The following is a 20013-nucleotide window of genomic DNA, read 5'->3' on the forward strand; positions in this document are numbered from 1 at the left end:
CGGCTTTTCCGGAATTTCTTTTGAGGGGAATTCAGCTCAAGCCGATGCCAGCTACGCCCACCCCGGGAGCCGGGGTAAACTGAGGCCAGGGCGGCGCCGAGGAAGCCATTTGCAGGACAACAAAAGGCTGCACGGCCAAAAACCCCGGACCGAAATAACGCATTCTTGGGTGCCATCTACCGGTACTTTCTCCCTTAAACTTTTACACCGGGCCCTTCTGCGACCCTTCGGCACTTTACGGAGCCGATCTCCGCCTGGGGCTACCTCAGGGTCCTGTCCCAGCGTCCTCCCACCCTCCGCCGAGCCAAGTGGGCGCGGGCCCCCCCGCTGAGGGAATCGTGTGGGGAAAAGCGGCCAAACCACCGATGAGCTGCCACTTTACAGACGACTCGCTCCCAACCCTCCCCGTCGAGGGGGTGAGGAAGGGGCCGTCCCCCTCGGCTGCGCGGGCCGGGGTGAGCGACAGGAGGGGCGGAGCGGCAAAATGGCGGCCGCCGCCATGGCCGCGGGAGGGCTTCGTCCAGCGCCGTGCCACCGCCTGGTGAGGGCGGCGAGGGCCCGCGGCGGGCAGCCGTGGCTGAGGGAAGGGAGGGCGGCCGTGGCGGCGGGCTGGAACCGGCCGGAGCCCGGGGGAGAGGTGCAGTACTGCGCCGAGCTGCTGCGGTGAGTGCTCGGGGGGGAGGCCGGGCTCCGCCGCCCGCCCAGCCCGCCTCGGGGGTGGGGAGAGCCGGGGACGGGGCCGGGCGGTGAGGGGGAGCCCGGCCCGGTCAGTGAGGGTAATCCGGCCCGGGGATGGGCCTGAGGAAATCTTAATGTGAGACGGCTCCTTTCGTTGTGGGGACACCGACCTCCCCTTTTCGGGGGACGTGCGAGGTCCTGAGATGCCCCGCGGACTGCCAGGGCCCTGCTCCTGTTGTGGTCTTTTCTCCTCGAGTAATATCGGGACCGCAAATAAAAACCTGCGGTGGAAACTGCTGGATAAATATTGGAACTGCAAGGCTGATTTAATCTGTAAACAGTGTTTTTTTATTTTTTTCTTCCTTCTTTCACAGCTGCTTTTCTTCTGAAGCATTGAACGTTTCCATTTCATTGTTTCAGATTACGCAGTGAAAGATCATCGAAAGGGGCATTTAAAAATAATCAGTGCTTTCAGGTCTTGGTTACTGGGAAATAGTCAAACTTTCCAAGGACTCCTTGGAAAAACGAGCAGAGGAAATCCCCCAGCTGGACAGACCTGAAGTAGCTGCCCTGACCTTAAAGCAGGAGGGGGAGGATGCAAAAACATCTTTTCAAAAATATCTGCCTTTGGTCAAAGCCCAAGGAGCAGGAGCACAGCCCGGAGGCTTTCAGGTCAGGGGACGCGTCCTGCTTTGCTTCTGGAGCTGCAAGCGATGTGCGACGCCCTCTGCTTGCTTCTTAGTCCCCGGGAGTTCAAAGGTACAGGGTTAGAGAAAGAAACCCATCTGCTGTGTAAAGACTCCTGGTTTCTCTTTGAATGCTGTTGTCGTTGATGAAAGCGGAGAGAAGGCTTCGAAGTGTGTATGGAAGGAGTGGAACAGGATAGTCGTCTCCAAACTGACAGCTGTAAAAGACACAAAGTCACATGTGGTCAGCAGTAATGGTTGAAGTGGGACAGCTAATAGAGAGGAATGTGACAACCTTAAGTTCTCAGTGAAGCAGCAAGCTGCGGATCTTTTCAGGTGCATCAGAATGCATAGCCAGTTTGTGGTTTAGCTGATAAAATTAGAGACTGTGGCTGTGTTTTCGTGGTTGCTCTACCCAGGGCTTACCTGTTACTCAGGAGATCAAAGGCTCTGTGTACAACCAATATATACAGTTAAAATATTTTTGTTAGCAAACAACTGTGAACAGAATAGTTAGGTCTCAAGTCACAGAAGATTAGCATCTCTTGTTATTTTCATTAGACATTTTTGTTGTTTTAATGTTATATTAAAACATAAAAAAGACTACTAATAAAAATACACGAGCATTTACAGTAGTGAAATTAAAAGCGTTTATCCTTTTGGCATCATTTAATTGAAGCTGCTGTTCAAATAGGTCTTTTAAAACTGGCTTTAAGCTGTTTGATTAAAAATATTTTTCTGTAGTAGATACGTTTTCTTGATTCTTGCTGTTGATGATGTCTGCTCTGGAAGACAAACTTATGAACTGATGATGTTATTCAGTTTTACAATGTGGAAGAAATTCTTAAGACTCTAAACTTTTAATAACACTAAAAGACCAGTAACGGTCCTAATAAAATCTTCCTATTGTGGGTTAATATGTAAGCTTATATTTCTTTGAGAGGGAGACTATGAAACACTAGATAGCAGGCTACCTTAAGTTCCCTCCTTTCTTCATTCCTTACCCTAACACACAGAGTTGGGTTGCAACATGATCTACCCTAATATGAACTTAGTTTTACATGCTGAGGCTTTGCTGAAGGTTCCAGAAAATTTGCTTTTCTTCTGTTATGTCCAAGGGGGCAATGTCAACATAAAACTCACACTTTTTTTTTTTTTTTAAACTTTCTTTTTGGTACCTGCAATTTTTAAGCTTAGGGTAAGTGGAAAAAGTTACCAGAGAGAAGACAAATACCTCTGTTGTGCTGCTGTTTACTTTTTGAAATGTATGTCATTGTTTCCTTTCTGGAGGTAGTGGTGTTTCTGTGTTGTGTGAACAACCCAGGCAGACAGCATCGCTGGAACGTGGAAAAAGTGGCTGTAAACCTTGCAGCTCTGCCCAGGTTGGGCAATACAGGGTATTTTTACAGTCTGTTTAGAAAAAAAAATCCTAGGATTTGAGCTGATGGTACTTTTCAGAAAGAGTCTTAACTGGGGGAGGTTTGATGCATCTGTTGTTTATTATGAATGTGGCCTTTAAAGCCTGCTAAAATCCCCAAATGCTGTTTTCTCATTGATGCTTGTGGATTTGCATCAGGAAAACAAGTGTCACAAGTATTAAGAAAACTCTAAGCATTTGCTAGCTATCAAGCTGCTGCGTGTTGTAGGGGTAAGAAACTGTTATATTTCATTTCCTTTTTGTTTGGTGCTAAAAGTAGCAACCCTAAGTTTAACCTCTGGTTTTAGTTTTTTCTTGCTGTTTTAAGCTGACATTCAAAAGAAACAGGAGGACATTTAAGAACAGCAGACTTCTTGAAAACGAGTAAATGTTTAACTTGACACCTACTTCTCCGTTCTTGAGGCATAACTTGGCATTGCTGCTTTTCTTCTAATGAAGAATCGGGTTGCAGGTTTATCGGAAAGTACACAAGTACTGTTCAAAACAAGCAGTTTAGCTTTCCTGAGGTGGCCAAGTGGTTTTGGTCATTACAGTTACGAATGATTTTGCAATTTATAATCATTCTCTGTGTGCTCTGTTTGTAATTTAATGGCACACCCAAGTGGTCAAATGAAAGCATATCACTTCAGACTGGCGGTGAGTTACCTGCTGTGAAACTGCCACTGCAGCACAAGAGTTTTTATGCTTTTAATAAACAAAAACTTGGTGGTTAAGCAGGTACGTTAGTGCCAAACTCCACAGCACAAGCTTTTAAAGAAATTTGACTTCACGTCTAGAACACAGGCCTGGAGGTCAGACAATCTGGATTCAATTTGCAGTTCTGCCACGGGTTTGTTCCATGCCTTCAGCCAAATACCTTGAGATCTGGATCCGAGAGGTGTGTTGAGAGTTCAGCTTGCATCCCCCCTCTCTCAGAGCTTGCCTTATTTTAAAATAAGCTTAAAAGCTACCACTTTTGCGGAGTCAGAGTTTTGAACTATAACTTATTCTTACTATTTTAGGAGTTCTATACTAAGCAACAATGTGCCTGATTTACATGGTGCTATAAATAATGTGTGTATTTTCGTTCCTTTTTATAGAAAGCGTGACTACGAAGGGTTTCTGTGTTCTCTGCTGTTGCCTGCAGAATCGCGAACCTCTGCTTTTGCTTTAAGAGCCTTCAATGTGGAACTGGCTCAGGCAGGTATTAAAATACGCTTGTGATCTCTGGAAATGTGAAGTAACAGTTTCGGGACTCTAAATTACAGCAGTAGCTGGTGTTTTGCTGAGATTTAACTTTTCATACTAGAAAGGGCAATGAATAAAGAAGCCAATACAAACCTCTGGTTTGGAATGGCCCTTGGAAAGTAGCCAGCTGCCCCCAGTTTCTTCTGCTCATGCATGTAGTTTTTCTGACTCTCATTTATGTTCTGCATTTTTGAAATGAAGTGTTAACAAACAGGCTGAGGTCCTTGCTATTATTATATGACTGCACCTGTGTCCTGGCTTGAAATGCAGTGGTTGGATCAGAAAAGTGTAACTAGCCCCTGTGTTAAAAGGTCAGTCAAAAACCCGAATGATATAATCCGTCCCAGGTCTTTCCTGGCAGGAGTTAGGTGAGGGAAATGCTTCCAGGAGGGAAGTTTGTAATTAGAGAGCTGTGGGAGGGGAGTGGCTGCACCCTCCCACTTCTGCTGGGCGGCCAAAACTGCCGGTGCAACCACAAACGTTGGTAACCTTTGCCAGGAAGGAGCAGTCCCAGAGATGTGCTGACCCAGCAACCCCCCGGGTGCAGCCTCTGTGGGCTGTGCTTCTGGCAGCCCTCGAAGGGCTTCGCTCCCTCGCTGCTCTTAACCGCTGCTTCTCCCAAGAGAAGAAAGCCAAGGTGGGAGTTGTCCAGAACTTAATTTCCACAGGTTTCAAAGTCAGGTTGTGGTGAATGTTTCATTTTTATTTACTCTCTGCAGTGTTCATAAGGTTTGTTAGGAGTAAACGTAAATTCTGAGCCCTTCTCCTAGTGAATTTGACTGTCCTGTGTCTGTCTTTTCAGTACAGACAGACCAAAGTGCATTAAGGAGACTGTGAATTTCACTCCAGATATATCCTTTCCAGATCAAAGACTCCATAACTCAGAAGACTACAGGCCTGATGCGAATGCAGTTCTGGAGGAAAGCTGTGGAAGATATATACTGCGATAACCCACCCCATCAGCCAGTTGCTGTAGCACTATGGAGGGTAAAATACATCTTTATTGTCCCAAAATTCACTTGACCAAATTATTGCTGTGAGAAATAATTCTGTTGCTTTGTGGCTGCTGTGTTGCATTGCTAACTGCATTATTTTATGTCAAACAGGTAATGTAAAGGGTGTGTATGTCTGTGTGTGATGTTGTAAGTTACCTAGGAAGAGCAGAGTCGGAAAAGGAGAATATTTAGGTAGGACCTACTTGGGGGCTCAGGCTTCTGTGAACTGACCGCTTTTTTCTCTTCTGTTTAGGAGAAGGGCAAAGGAAATTGTGGTAAACTGTAAGTTGATAGCTAGTGAAATGTATAAGTAAACTTTCCAGAGCTAGTGCTAGTCCTGCCCAAGGAGATAAGTTTAAAAAAAGACAGGAAACTAAGCACAGAGGTTGATCTGGCAAACAGTGTATGAGGAAAAGCCAAAGCCCTTCACGCCTAGTTACTGGGCAACAGGGAGAATCTTCATGCAGTCTTTCTCCTTGCTGGAGATTTGTTTGGTGACTTCTATTTACATATGATGTTCTGCGCTGATCCTTTTGTGTGCATTGCGTAACAGGGAATGTACTTGTGAACTTAACAGTTTATTTTTACCAAGACCCTGTATGTGAGTTCTGGCAGGCACTAGAACGTTGGTCAGGAAGTACACCTACGGATCCGTTCCTCTTCTGGTCATGGCTGAAGAAACATTTTTTTTTAGATTTTTTTTGTTTGTTTCTAGTAGTCAGACCTGCCATTGATATGTTTAATAGACAATTGAAGGCCTGGAGGCAGTGTAAATGGATTTCCCCTTGATGCTGATTCAGCATCACAGAATAATTTAGTTTCTAGGGGCCTCTGGTTGTCAGCTAGTCCAGCTTCCCACTCAAAGCAGGTCAGACTTCAGAGTTTAGTAGATCAGGTGTTCAGGGTCATGTTGAGTTTAATTTCTTCAGGGATGGAAATTCTGTAAGGCCCGTATAAGATCAGAACTTGTGTTAAAAGTAGGGATCTCTGAGTTCCTGGACTGGAAAAGCTGAATTTTGTCTAAATTTCCATAGCTGAATGCAGTTAAGATAGATCCCAGAGGCAGTTAGATGTATGGACCTGCTGAAGAACAGGCAGACAAAAGTGGGTTCTTCATCCAAGTATTCATCCGTGTTATTCCTGTTAAAAATCCCAGGAGAAGCAGAGCACCCACTGCAACGAGGGGTTAGAACAACGCAGTTCCTGTGGGATTGGAGCCTTTAACTTGTTGCCATCTTGGCTTCACATCCACTCTCTGCTGCACCTCTGAGACCACAAAAATGAGTCCTCTCCAAATCTTCTTTGAATGACTTTTAGCAGTGCCGAACCTTCAGCCTGTCCCTGATTCTTCCTCCTTCAAACGTGAAATAAAACACAAGCGAGCATTTGTTCCTGTCTACCAACGCTCAGATTGAAATTGGATTTAAACAAGGTGCTGTTTGTTTAACTAAGAGAAAAGATAGGTAAAGCCAAGAAGTAAAATAAAGGAAAAACACCTGTTACAGTCACTTTTAGGAAGACCAGAGCTATTCATAAGCATCTCCAGCTCATACAAAGTGTGTGCTGTAACCACAACAAAGTGTTTGTATGGTTAGGAAGAAGACTGGCAAATGTTGCGAGCCTTTTTGCAAAGTTACGGGACTTAAGAGTATCACCCTGGCTGGATCTTTAACACAAACATTAAAGTGCAGGATTGGTAGTTCTGCATGTCAGTCTGTGCCTTTGATTTTATTTTATTTTTTTTGTTCTTTCTGTCTCCATTCCAGCCTATGGCAAACTGCCCAGGAACAAGACGGTTTTCTCCCCAAATGCCTTCATCTCCTTTCCAAGGAGGAACTTGCTTTTGTGTAGCTTAATTTACTTTTGTTTCTGAAGATATCATCTCATTTTAATTGTCCGAGTAGATTAGGTACAAGTCAGTTTTGGGTATGATTGTGTATATTTTTTCCATCACTTCTAATTTCAGGCTGCTCATGTGTATACCAGTGTGGGGCAGAAATGTTTATTAGCTGAAGCTTCACTTAGAAAAAACATCATCCAGATATAAATCATCCAGATAGTGAGATACAGATTGCAGCCCTTTGCAGCAGCTCTGACTGCCAGTCATAGTCCTTTCTCACAAAGCAGAAAATTGATTTTGAAGTGGAAGAAAGAAATGGCCCATCTCTCTGGTAAGATCTGACCTTACATGTGATTTCTCTGAAGGAAGACCAATGTGAGACGATCCAAACAGAATTGGTTGCGAAATAAGCTGTTGAGAAATAATTCAGAAATTATTTTTAGGAGCTTTGTTACCTCTGACCGCTGCAGAACACTGTAACAAACTAACAGCACAGCCTGTCCTGGTGACTTCTGCACTCGAGAAAATCCTCTCTCATATTTCTAAATGATATTTCTGTATTTCAGCGAATGCCCAAGAATGACCTGTTTAAAGAGTGCAGCTTCACAAATCTTCGTGAATATCATTGCATTTCCTAGAAAGTAACATTGGGAAATAGATTGGCTGAACTCTTAAGTGTTGCAGAGCTGTTAATAGAACTAGCATGCCTTTGGCACAGCGTTCTTTATGGATACTGTGTGCTCACTGTTGAGTTTGTATGAAGACAGTTTTGATTTTCCAGGAAAAAATAGTAATTTATCATGTTGAAAGTTTTTTAAAAGTTTTGTATATTCCAGAATACTCAAATTTGGATTCTGATTTATGCACTAGTAAAGTATATAAGTAGCCTATAAAAATATTTATAGAATAATTAATAGCTCAACTCTCAGTGACTTTAACGTAATTTTAGATGGCAACTGTATATTTTTTCCTACTAGTATGTCCATTTTGAACATAAGAAAAGTGAAACCAAACGTCCCATTTCTGTGGAAGAAACCATTTTTAAAAACTTGAAAAATGAGGATGTGTTTGGATGACAGTGGTTCAAAATGGATGTAATGTACAAGTAGGGCAATTTAGCAGACAAGTAGTATGAAAAATATCTTTCAACCTTCAGAATGCAGTACTACCATCAGTTTATATACGTTAACATGGATGTTTTATTTGATAATTTTCAGGCTGTCAAGAGGCATAACTTGACTAAAATGTGGTTCACGAAGATCATTGATGAAAGAGTAAGTGTTTGCCATTCAAAGTCTGATTCTGTTTTCCGTCATATTAGAATTTCTTCCCTTAATTTTATGAGTTTGTGTGTAAAAACAAGAGCTTAAGTAATTAATCTTTTCCAGACAGTGGTATTTCTCCTGAGAATGGTACTTTTTAATTCCCTTTTAATTCTTCCTTAGTGCTCTTACTCATAATTTCTGCCCTTTTTGGCCAAAAAGGCTAATAGGATCCATTTAGAATTCTAGTAATGTAGCTTGTGAGTCCACATCTTTCTTGTTCCCTGCTCTGATAACCAGTGTATCTGTGCCCATGATTTCTGTTGTTGGCCTTTGTTTCTGATTTACAGTGGTTTCCCCTAGAGGTTTCCCCATTGGGAGTTATGCTTGGACACCTTTCTGCATATAAACGAGGGAAGTCCTATTTTTATATTAAATAGTGAGGTCTTCATATTCACCTGTTAAGAATTTTGGAAAACTGCATTTTAATAGAAAAGGAAATGAAGATACATAAGAAGCAAGCCTCATGCATAGTCTCTTTTTGTGCCATTCCAATCCTGCCCTGTTCATTAACATCTTTTTATTCTTCCTCACCTCTTTTATTACCATGTCACTTTTGCCCCTAAATAGCCTTCTCTTGTGACGAGTCATGGAAATAAAACCTCAGAATTGGAATGACCTCTCTGAACCTTTCTGCCACACTTTGCTGCTTTTTCCTGTTGTGGCTGTGGAGTTTTTGCTGAACGTTAATTAATTTTAATGTATTAAATGAATTTTAATAATTAATGTAAATCAGAACATTAAAATAACACAAATCTAAATATCCACCCTTTTTTGGGGAAAAATGAGAGGAACAATTTCAGTGGTACAGCAATGCTGCTACCAACTCTGATATAAGGGGAGGAATGAAAACGTAAGGGCACAAATTTCTTGAAGTAGCTTCGCTGCTGAAGCCGGTATCACTTCAAGTTTTACCTTGAGAAAATTGATAGCAGCAACGCTCTGCAAGCAATTGACTACGAAAGGCTTCAGAGTTTTTAAATCTTAAAACTGGTATATTTTAACCACAGAAGCTATTAGGACAGGAAGAGTGATGGAGGGTGTTATATTTTTGGGGTGTTTGCATACGACTTTGAAACTCACGTGTATTTGATGGATTGGTTTTTTGTGTGTGCATGCATATTCTAAAGAATATATTCCTGTTCATCTAAATTTCTCTGTGCTTCAGTTTCTAATAAGGTATTAAATTTGGCACCTCGGTATCATTTTGTTTTGGCTGTATCTTTTTTTCTGGAAAATTCTGATGTGTCTTTATTGCACAAGGTTATAATTGCTCCAGTACCTGGACTTGGTTGCAGTTGCATGTAGTTTATGGTAGACTACCTCCAAGTTTTAATGCCTGTTTCTACCTGAGTGTATATTCCCATTATCTCTTAATTTTGTCCTTTGTTTCTAATAGTAAATCAGTCTAATGTGTGTACAATAAAAAACTTGCAGAAATAGCAGTTCTGTGTACCTTCTACTGAAGTTTTGTGCTCAAATTGCAGGAGAAGAATTTGGATGACAGAGCATACAGTAACATCCAGGAGCTTGAGACGTATGCTGAGAACACGCAGAGTGCTCTCTTGTACCTCACTTTGGAAATGCTGGGTAGGTGCTTTCCCCTTTTTAGGTCTTGTTGATGCCTCATTAGTACTGGTATGATATTTATTGATGTTTCAAGACAAACAAACACTTTTTTTCCACCAAGGTTTAATTTCAGTATAGGTTGTCACTTCAGATACCATCTTAACGTTCAACCATAAACCTGGAATCTTAACTGCCCCTCTCCTGAAACTACGCACTTTTCTTAGAAGCTGTTTAGTGGAAAGGTCATTGAAGTATGGTTTCATACTTTGTTCTTTCTCTTAACAATGTCTTCTATTTTCTTGTCCCTGTTATGGAGTGTGGTAAGTTCAGGTCTCTCCTGTATTTTCTGATTGTCCCACTTGGCAGAACACAGAGTGCTGTAGTTACTCTGCAGCTATTGTTCTGTATTCTTGTGATCTCTACTGGCTATCCTGAAACAGTTGACTTCCAAACCTGTAAGGTTCCCTTGGTAATGTTGCAAATTTGGGTCTGAATCCTCGCTGCTTCCTAAACGTAGGTTAAATATCAATGTTTAGGCTGAGCGCGAGTCATTGTTAACTCCTATTCTTTGAGGCTTTTTTTTAATTTTCATCCCTAGTTATCTGTAAAGCCTGAGTTGCCCAGTCAGTAAGTTATACCTATGGATTCCTCCAAGCCCCAGTCTGCTTTCTACTGCCATTACTAAAATAAATCCATGTAGTCTGCCTGTAGTCACTATTTCCTAAAGGTCCTGAGACACATGCAAGGCTCAGGCAGGCTTGGGCAGTGATTCTGGTATCCCCAGTATCATTTCTAGGTGCCAGGCAGGCTGATTGATCTGTAACTCCTGTATCCTCATTTCTGTCTTTGTAGAACGTTGCTTCTGTTAGAACTTTAACTGTGAATTTTAATTTTCCTTTAAATTTTCATTTTATCCTGGGTCAGTCCTGTGATCAGTGTAAGCCAATTTTACACGGTCTTGCCATGAAGAGGGGTGGTGCGGCTGTACCCCACTCATCTTCCTCTTGTTTCAGTTCTAACAGCGGCCCTGCAGTAACCAAAGGTAGTTGTAGTGGTGATCTGATCCAGTTTACAATGTTACTGTCTCATTGCTCACTACAGCACAAGGGAGGTGGCACAGAAATATGGGTTCAGTGGGGGAAGCGTAGCACCATTCTTTTTGGCTTCGGGACACTGCTGAATCTGCTGCAGCTAATTGATGAAACGAGGAATCTCACACTTGAATGATTTCTCTGGCAGGAAAACCAGTTCTTGAAATACTGCTGTCTGGGAAGAAGACGTGCCAATGCAAATGTCTGTGTAGAGATGGATTGTATCTGAATAGGTGCCGCTCCACAAAGTACGCCCTTTACCAAAACTGGAACTAGCAATGAGGCATCTTGCTTCTGAATGTGGGAATCAACAAATTTCCCTGCTGCTTTGCACCTCTGAGGTCTCACGGCAACTTAAACAACTTAAACATAGGCAGTTCTATCATGGATCAATACACTCATTAGCTAAATAATTCAGTAGCACTGTAATACACATCAGGGAAGACCCCACAAAAGGCCTGAGAATATGCTTCTAAACATATTATTTCTGCAATTTCAGGTGTGAGGGACATCCACGCCGACCATGCAGCCAGTCACATTGGGAAAGCGCAAGGCATAGTTACCTGTTTAAGAGCAACTCCGTACCATGGTGCAAGACAAAAGGTCTTTCTTCCCATGGACATTTGTATGTTGGTAAGAGAAAGGAGTTACCTGGGTTTGAATAATATAATGTTTCTAACTGTCTCAACACTAGATAGGAGATCACACTTCGTTAGCACAGAAATTTCGTGCCAAAAGAAGGGCAACGAAGCTGGTGAAGGGACTAGAGAACAGGTCTTATGAGGAGCAGCTGAGGGAGCTGGGGTTGTTTAGCCTGGAGAAAAGGAGGCTCAGGGGAGACCTTATTGTACTTTACAATTACCTCCTTTAGGATGTTGTAGAGAGGTGGGGATCAGGCTCTTCTCCCAAGCACCAAGTGATAAGATGAAATGGCCTCAAGTTGTGCCAGGGAAGGCTAAGGTTGGATATTAAGAGAAATTTCTTCACTGAAAGGGTTGTGAAGCATTGGAACAGGCTGCCCAGGGAAGTGGTTGAGTCACCGTCCCTGGAGGTCTTCAAGAAACGTGTAGATGTAGAACTTCGTAGCATGGTTTAGTGGTGGACTTCAGTACTAGGTTAAAGGTTGGACTAGATGATCCTAGAGGTCTTTTCCAACCTGTATGATTCCATGAAACAGAATGCCTTTTTTAATTTATCCTTACAACAGTTTCTGGTGTGGCCCAGTAATACTCATGACTCAAAAGTCATGGTTTTATATCTTCTGGGAGGTGAGAGGAGTGACCTTCATGAAACTCCAGGGTGGTTTTGTTTCCCCCTTTTTTAAAAAAAAAAAAAAAGTTAAATCTAGTAGTATTTTCGCTTTGAATATTCTGCAAAAGGCACAGACACTGAAGTAGGTTGGGTTTATAGGATTGCAGAAAGGAGCTGCTCCCCGCTTTCAGCCCTTCTGGGACTGGATGGTATGGGAGGCTTTCCAAGTTCTTTGGTTTTCAGCCATAGCCTGAAAAATTCAGTCATCCTTGCTGCAGAAGGTGTTTTACAGTGAAACTGCGTAGTTAAAGATCAGGAGACTGGCAGACAGCTTGCGTCCCTTCTGTGCAGGCTGAGCATCTTGCAAGCATTTCAGCTGCTGGCAAGTATTGCAGAGTTATACTTGAATCTGGACCTCCCGTGAAGCCTACCTGCCTGCCTTTGTACAGTTTTCACGTCTGAATGTTGCAGAGAAGAACAGCAGGCAACCGGTGCAATTCTGAATCAATTCTTAATATACCATATTCTGTCTTCCTTTGGTCACTGTACTCAGAGAATGCGTGGTGGGTGTGGCTTTTTTTTTTTTTCAAACCTGGTGGTGCACACCAATCCCAAGATAAGCGTGGCTTCTTTGTTAACTTCTCTTGGCCTTATTCTGCTAAATATTGCTTTTTGGTTTATGTTTTCAAAAATTGGGCATCTAAGCTGATCCAACTTCCCAAAACTTCAAAACCTGACTTGCTTATCTGACTGGCCACAATGTGTTTAGGGAACAAGTTCGTGCAGAAAGAATCAGTACCAACTGTTCTTTGTTCTATTTTTTTTCTGAGTGACCAAAAAAAAATAAAAGGGGTGGTAGTGCAGGGAGGAGGCAGCAGCAAAACACACTTAGGCCCTTTCAGCCATATGCCTGCGGTTTGGTTGCTGGGGTGGGCTTTTGAGGTTTCTTATCTTTCACAAAGCTAAAATGAGCCTTGATATTTGTTGAAGGGTTTTTACTTTTTGATTTTCCTTCCCATGTCTAGCATGGCGTTTCTCAAGAGGATTTCATAAGAGGCAAGCAAGAGAAAAATGTGAGAGATGTCATTTATGACATTGCCAGCCAGGCCCATATTCACCTAGAACATGTGAGTTTCCTTCCTTTTTTTCTTTCTTTCCAATAAACATAATTGATGCTAACCTTTTACAAAACATTGTGAATATGTTGTTAGAAGATCTATAGCTGCGTCAGAGGGCTGGAGCCCCTCTCCAATAAGGACAGGCTGAGGGAGTTGGGATTGTTCAGCCTGGAGAAGAGAAGGCCCCATGCAGACCTTACAGCGGCCTGCCAGTGCCTAAAGGGGGCCACAGGAAAGCTGGGGAGGGACTCTGTCAGGGGGTGTAGGGATAGGACAAGGGGGGATGGCTTTAAACTAAAAGAGGGGAGAGTTAGATTAGATGTTAGGAAGAAATTCTTCACTCAGAGGGCGGTGAGGCCCTGGCACAGGCTGCCCAGAGAAGCTGTGGATGCCCCATCCCTGGAGGTGCTCAAGGCCAGGCTGGATGGGGCTTTGGGCAACCTGGTCTGGTGGGAGGTGTCCCTGCCCATGGCAGGGGGCTGGAACTGGGTGGGCTTTAAGGTCCCTTCCAACCCAAACCATTCTGTGGGTCTGTGTGATACTTTATTTCAGATATTTTAAGCTTAGTTACTTTGAGATAAATTTAAATTTAAGAAAAAAAACAAAACATTTAAATATTTTACAGCTACTTCTGTATGAATAAGATATTTATCTGTCTGTACAGATGTAGAGGAGACAGTTTTCTCACTACCAGGTCCAGTTGCATATATATAAATACTGCCTCAAAGCCTTACTGCTGGGAGAGAAACTTCCAGCAGACTTTTATAAGCACGAGAATACGCCAGCATGGGATCAGCACCGCAGAAGGCACTTGTGAAGTACCATCTGCACAGCACAGTGGAATGGCTGCCAGGAAAGCAGGGCACGTTGGCTTTAACTGCTGCTTAGCTTGTGGGGAGGGAGGATTCATTCCCCAACTTGGCCAGCCGTGCTGAAAGCTGTGCTGGGAAAGGTGCTTTCTGTTTCTTTTCTGGCCCACAGCCAAGTGCGTTAGGAAAGACTTCTCTTTTTCTGGAACAGTTGATAATGAATCCTAAAGAAGTGCATAGGCCTTTTTTCCCTTCTTTTTATGTCGATGCTCTTATTCTAGACCCAATCTGAACTGCCCGTTGGTGCCTAATTCAAAAGAATGCTTCATCAGCAATGTTACGTCTGCCTTTATCTGGAAAATAAAACTTGCAAGAAGCACTGTAAAGAGCGTCTTGTGTCTACACGTATGTGTACAGATGTACTTTGAGCATTGCACCCAATGCTTCCAATGATGGTGGTCTGGAAAGGTACCACTGCAAAGGAAAGACGTCAGAAGTCTCTGCGTTTACCCCATTAATATAGTCCTCTACTACAGTGTTATCCACGATCACAAAGTATTTTCTTCAGTAAAGCGGGAGAGCCCTTCATTTAAATTTTTCTGAAGGTAAAATGAGGCTCCCTCGTTTGTTCCATGAGTTGTTAGCTAGTTGACTGATTTTTTTTTTTTTGTTCAAATGCAGTTAGTTGAATAATTCTTTTTGTCACAGATATGTAGCCTCAGTCATTATTTTTAATATAGACTATTTATAATTTATATTAGGTGCATTCCTGTTCATGCTGTTTCACCTGATGTCTCTGTTTTTGTTGTCACGTGCCCAAGGAAACTGTTTATCCCGTTTGAGAAGCAGGGAAGGTCATAACTGCCCACTATCTTTGACGTTCAAGCTGAAACCTTTTGACTTTTTTTTTTCCCCATTACTCCTCTACCTGCAGTGCACAGCGTATAAAACCTGCTGACTCGGGTTGTGATTGTGGTTACAGAAACACCGAGCACCTGGCCTGAAAAGTCTCATATCAGTGGTGGGAGGCACGGAAAATAAGCAATGTGTAGCTGTTGTCCAGCTGCTTAAAACTTGGTCGCTGGTATTGAATGGAAGCTTTGGGACAGAGACAGAGATAATTGAGTTCTTTAAGGCAGTTCTTTAGTCAGTTCTTTAACTAAGGCAGAACCTTAGTTCTTTTCCTTCCCACCCCATTCCTAGAGCCCTGCCCAAACTGCACACCGGGAGGTTCCTATGGAAAATATGTAATGTGATCATGTAATTGGAGACTATAAAGAAAAGTATGAACACAAAGAAAACAGATTAGGGCAATAATTAGCATTTTATTCAGTTGAGTATTGGTCTTGGCACCTTCTCCCTTTCCTTTTTTAATAGTCTTAAAAAAAATTCCTCTCTGAATACTTGCCCCAATCTCCGTCGTCATCAGTGGATGATAATGGGTAGTGGGGGATCTCTAGAGGATTCATACTACTTGAAAGTGGTATTAAGAGGCAGTAATAGTAGGGTATTAGCCTCATTAACGATCAGATGGTCTTTGTTAATGCAAAAATAAAGATACTTTTTCCCCTAATGGACGAAATAGGCATTTGCTGGCAGTGTGTTCTGGAGATTTCAGCGCTTCAGGTGAATGTAATGGGCTAGTGACTTTAAATGCATCTATTCTATGCCATTTTATTTTGCTTGAGGGCGTTCTCAACCACTACCCTCTGTCCTGGTTGGAATTACTTGGGGGTGGTGAAGCTTAAACCTGCAGAGGGTTTAACCATCTCAGAATTTGGCACGTGTTTTGGAGGATGAAGATAACAGTTATCATCCATCTTTCACAATCAAAAGAAACAATCTCAAAATGCTAAATAAGTCTCAGGGATATTATATGAAGCATATTGTACTAATACGGCACTTGATCTTGGGAGAGAAGTTTCTGAAGTGTGGTCAGCTCTTCCTGAGACTGCTGCTGCTGACCAGCAGAGGGCAAAATAAGATAGTGAAGATTGCAGTTTTCTTTAGGACTTTGGTGTTTTATTAGAATAAAAGCATATAATAAAAGGGCTGTGTCAGTCCCACAGTGAGCCCTTTGAAATGTGCTAGCAGGCTTTATTCGTTCCTCCTTTTTCTCTTAAGCACTGTCTCCCACATTCCTCTAGGATGGTCTCCTTTGGCTTTTTGCATATATCTCAGCTATGCTCTATCAGTTTACCAGGGAAGATAACATGCTTTCTAAATAACAGTCATACAAACCCATTCTGAGTTAAGAAGATCAAGCAAGATTACTTTTTTTCTTTCATCTCACAATTAGTAAGCTAGAATATAAGATCCAGGAGCATAATTTTCCTTTTATATATATGCACAGTATTTCATCTCAAAGTTTTAAAATAATTTGCCCTGTGAAAAGATTGAGTATTTTTCCTTCCTAAAGTTTCAGCCACGATTTCTCTAGAAAAAATCTAGAAAGTTAACAGAAACTCATACATACTCATCAGTGTTTGTGAAGGGCTTTTTTGTTTGTTTTAGCAAAAGAAAGGGCAAAACTAGAAGGGATTCACTGTTTATAAATAAGCACTATGGAAGATTAACTTCAGTTCTGTTAGGTGTAGCTGAGTCGTACATGTTTTTAAACTGTAGATTTGATTCAGCCGTGGTTTGGACTGTTTACACACAGCTACTGAGAACCTGAGGCACTGACTGAATACTTTCAGAGTCCCATGAATATAAATGGAGCATAACTGAAGTTCTGGGACTGACGGTAAGGCTGGACCAAAAAGGTCCAGATCAAAAGACTCGGAGAAAGGCGTTTCTGGTCTTCCATCAGTGCTGTCCCTTGGGATGCAAAGAATTACTTGGTGGGGAAAAAATTGCTATGCTATACTTGTTAAATCAAATGCAGCTTGGAACTTTGTAGGAGTAAGGGATGCTAATTTACATTGTTTTATTATTTATTACGTAAACTGTAAGGTTGTCAAAAGATGAAAGAGTTCTAGCAGGCGTCTCCCAGCATTACATACTTCGGGTAATTACTTCTGCATAGGGTGAGGGATGGTGCTGGCTTGCACGTAGTGAAAAATTACAGCTTCAGTATGTCAAAGTAAGCAGGGACAAAGCTCATTCTGTTGCCTCTAAACGTTACACACAGAGTATTTGATGTTTAATCTGAAATGTTAAACTCTCTCTCCTGATAAGTTTTTTTTTTTTTTTTTTTCTCTCCCACCTTACCCCATTTATTTTCAGGCTAGATCTTTCAGGAAGAAAGTTCCTGCGAAGGCATATCCTGCTTTTTACTGTACGGTGGGTGCGATATCGTGCACTGGTGAAGTGACGGCCTCGTTTTTGTGCTAGTGTGTCTGTGAACAGGAGAGTATCACATTAAGCATTGTTAACTAATGCTTCATGTGTTTATGGGAGAATGTGAATCCTAAAACTTCTGAAAGTCATAATGTTCCCTTCTGTGGAACCTCGTAGTTTTGATCAATGCTTCAATCCTTTTTTGTCTACATATTTTCTCCAACGGTGTCTGTGTATTCGTAGCCTATCTTCCTAATGCAAAGGGCCAAATCCTTGTCTATTTTTATCATTGCTAGTTGGTCTAGTAGAAATTAACGCTCCTCTTCTCAAAAGTTGCCTTTCTGTATCCTTCAAATGCGATGGTTACGCTACCACTTGCTAAAACAGGCAAACTGTCAAGCCTTTTTGCAGTTCCTTATCGGGTTCATGTATCACTTTTTAAATTTAATGCCCAATTATTTGTGTGCACCATATGGACTAAGCTTTTTTTTTTCTTTTCTAGGTTGCTTTAGATGCTTATTTATATAATATACGGAAAGTGGACTTCAATATATTTCATCCAAGCTTACAAAAGAGGAGTACATTATTACCATTGTATTTATATATTAGATCTTGGAAAAAAACATATTAAAATTTTCTTAACAGAAAATTTTCTCAGACTGCTGCTGTTTTATTCTTTAATGTCTTCACTTGATAGAATTGTTAAGTGTCTGACTTCACACTTCTGCAAACTGCTGTTCCTGGGAAGCAGCAGATGTGCATGAACTGTAGCTGTCAGCCTGCTGGCAGTAGTTAAGTTTATTCTTGGAATATTAGGCCGATATCTCTGCTTCACAAGTCTGCCAAGTCATATGTCCTTGTCTGAGATTACTTTTCTTGTCTCATTTCTTGTAATAACAGCAATGTGGTAGAGTTCTTCTTGGACAAATTCTGTACTAATGGATACTTCTGATAGCTTCCTCTTCGCTGCCAAAAAAAAAAAAAACAAAAACCACCAACAAAAACCCCACCTTTGTTTGTGCCCTGAAGCAGTTACAATACATGCAGTGTGTATCAGCTCAGCAGTTCTGTTTTGTGCAAGGTGCGAACTCCTTGCAAGTACTAATGATGCCTCATAGTTGGAAGGATGCTTGCATATAGTTGGATGTAAGAAAACTGTCAGGAAAAGCTTCAGCTGTTTTAATTATCTAGTGTTTATGTAGTACTTCAAAATGGTGAAATTAGTCAGAGCTGCAGCACAGAAATTATTTAACTGTGTTGAGATTGAGCTTTGAAGCCACTCTAGGTAGTGGGAGGATAGCTTTACACCAGATGAAGAAAACTCTTACAAGGTTGTTTTTTTTTTTTTAATCTTCAACTCAGCCAAACACTTTCTCACTGTGCTCTTAGCTTGGCGTTGTCTTCCTCCTGCCCCCTCATCCCTCTCTGCTGCTGCCCACAGCTGCCCTTGTAACGTGGGTTCGACTGCCCCGTTGTTGACATTCCCCGTGTCTCTCAGGATGCCCACCTACATGGCTTCCCTGATTTTGTTCTCTTTAGTACTCTGAAACACATTGCTGAATGTTCCAGGTCATTTTAGTCCTCCCTCTCTGGAAAGTTTGCGCTGGTTTTGGTGGGAATTTACTGGGAGCTTTGTACTTAGCATCTCTTAAGATTAAGGTTTAAGTGCAAAATATGTTTGATTTGTGTTTTTTTTTTTTGGTGAAACACTGCTTCCTGACATCCAATTTGATTCAATGATACAAATCCAGTAGTTTGCTCTGCCATCATCCTCATTCTGTTAAATAAGCTTTTTTTTTTTTTCCCCAGAGATTTTGTTTCATCAGAGTTCATCTCCCCAGATGCTCAGTTGTATAACGGCATCCTGTATTTTAGCGTACAGTGCTCCATAACAAATCCCTGAGAACAAAATTCATGGCTTTTTTTTAATCACAAAATCTGTTAGCGTAGTGGAAGTTTTAGGAAGCCAACATTAAATCCTTCATTCAGTGGTTTTCTTATACACGTTTGAAGTTGGGTTGTGATGCAGATCTTAGTTAATTCTGCACTTTCCTACCCCTGAGTAACACATTTCTCTTTGAATGTGTTCAGCTCAGGACCTTGCTTTATTACATCTCTAGTAATAAAGAATCTAGGATGGTATGAACCTAGAAAAATCTGTGTAGACTGGATCAGGAGTACACTGGATGTTTTCTAAAAGTAAAACACAGTGGATTCAGTCTGTGTCCACTCTTCAAGTCGGCTGCTTTATCTTATCATTGGTGTTCTTGAGTCCGGCAGAGCGGCCTGGCTAAAAGAAAATATTTTCTTCCTATGTAGGCACCACAGCTCCTCCTGCCAAATGACGAGCTGGGGCTTAGGCTCTGCTGCTACTACCAGGCCAGCTGCACATTCACCCCGTTTATGTTCTGGAGAAAGCCTTACAAATGTCTCTTTCTGCAGGTGGTCCTCGTTTTGTTCCTAGCATGCTGAGCCAGGACAATAGCAGCAGCCCTGTCTTCCCTTTGAGAAGGAATCACCCTCCTGTAAAGTTAACTTTTGGCAGGAACTTAGAGTAACTTAGCAGGGATGGAGGAGGAGGGAAAGAAGGGAAGCCGTGCAGCATAACAAATGCATCGGGTTGTTGCGCTGATATCTTGCTTCCAGGCCGTGAGGCCAGTGCTTCGCTTTGCTGTTGAAGTGGAACAAATCTCGACAATGTGCTTAC

General features: G+C 42.0%; 1 protein-coding gene across 14 annotated transcripts; it reads left to right on the plus strand.

The window, feature by feature from the left end:
* The first annotated feature begins 163 nt into the window (after window positions 1-163).
* On the plus strand, window positions 164-17950 carry NDUFAF6 (NADH:ubiquinone oxidoreductase complex assembly factor 6). 14 transcript variants are annotated; one of them, XM_040546571.1, is made up of 10 exons: window positions 522-663; window positions 1053-1700; window positions 3882-3985; window positions 4894-5016; window positions 8082-8138; window positions 9674-9776; window positions 11346-11479; window positions 13123-13224; window positions 17253-17309; window positions 17809-17950. In XM_040546571.1, exons 3-10 carry the CDS (start codon window positions 3965-3967, stop codon window positions 17935-17937), a joined length of 726 nt encoding a protein of 241 aa, XP_040402505.1. In that variant the 5' UTR covers window positions 522-663; window positions 1053-1700; window positions 3882-3964; the 3' UTR covers window positions 17938-17950. The 14 variants fall into 14 exon arrangements, with proteins under 14 accessions (XP_040402510.1, XP_040402511.1, XP_040402507.1 ...); XM_040546576.1 differs by lacking the exons at window positions 522-663; window positions 1053-1700 and adding an exon at window positions 164-182; XM_040546577.1 differs by lacking the exons at window positions 522-663; window positions 1053-1700 and adding an exon at window positions 210-416.
* Window positions 17951-20013: the final 2063 nt, after the last annotated feature.

The sequence above is a fragment of the Cygnus olor genome, chromosome 2, assembly GCF_009769625.2.
Source record: "Cygnus olor isolate bCygOlo1 chromosome 2, bCygOlo1.pri.v2, whole genome shotgun sequence".
Lineage (NCBI taxonomy): Eukaryota > Metazoa > Chordata > Aves > Anseriformes > Anatidae > Cygnus > Cygnus olor.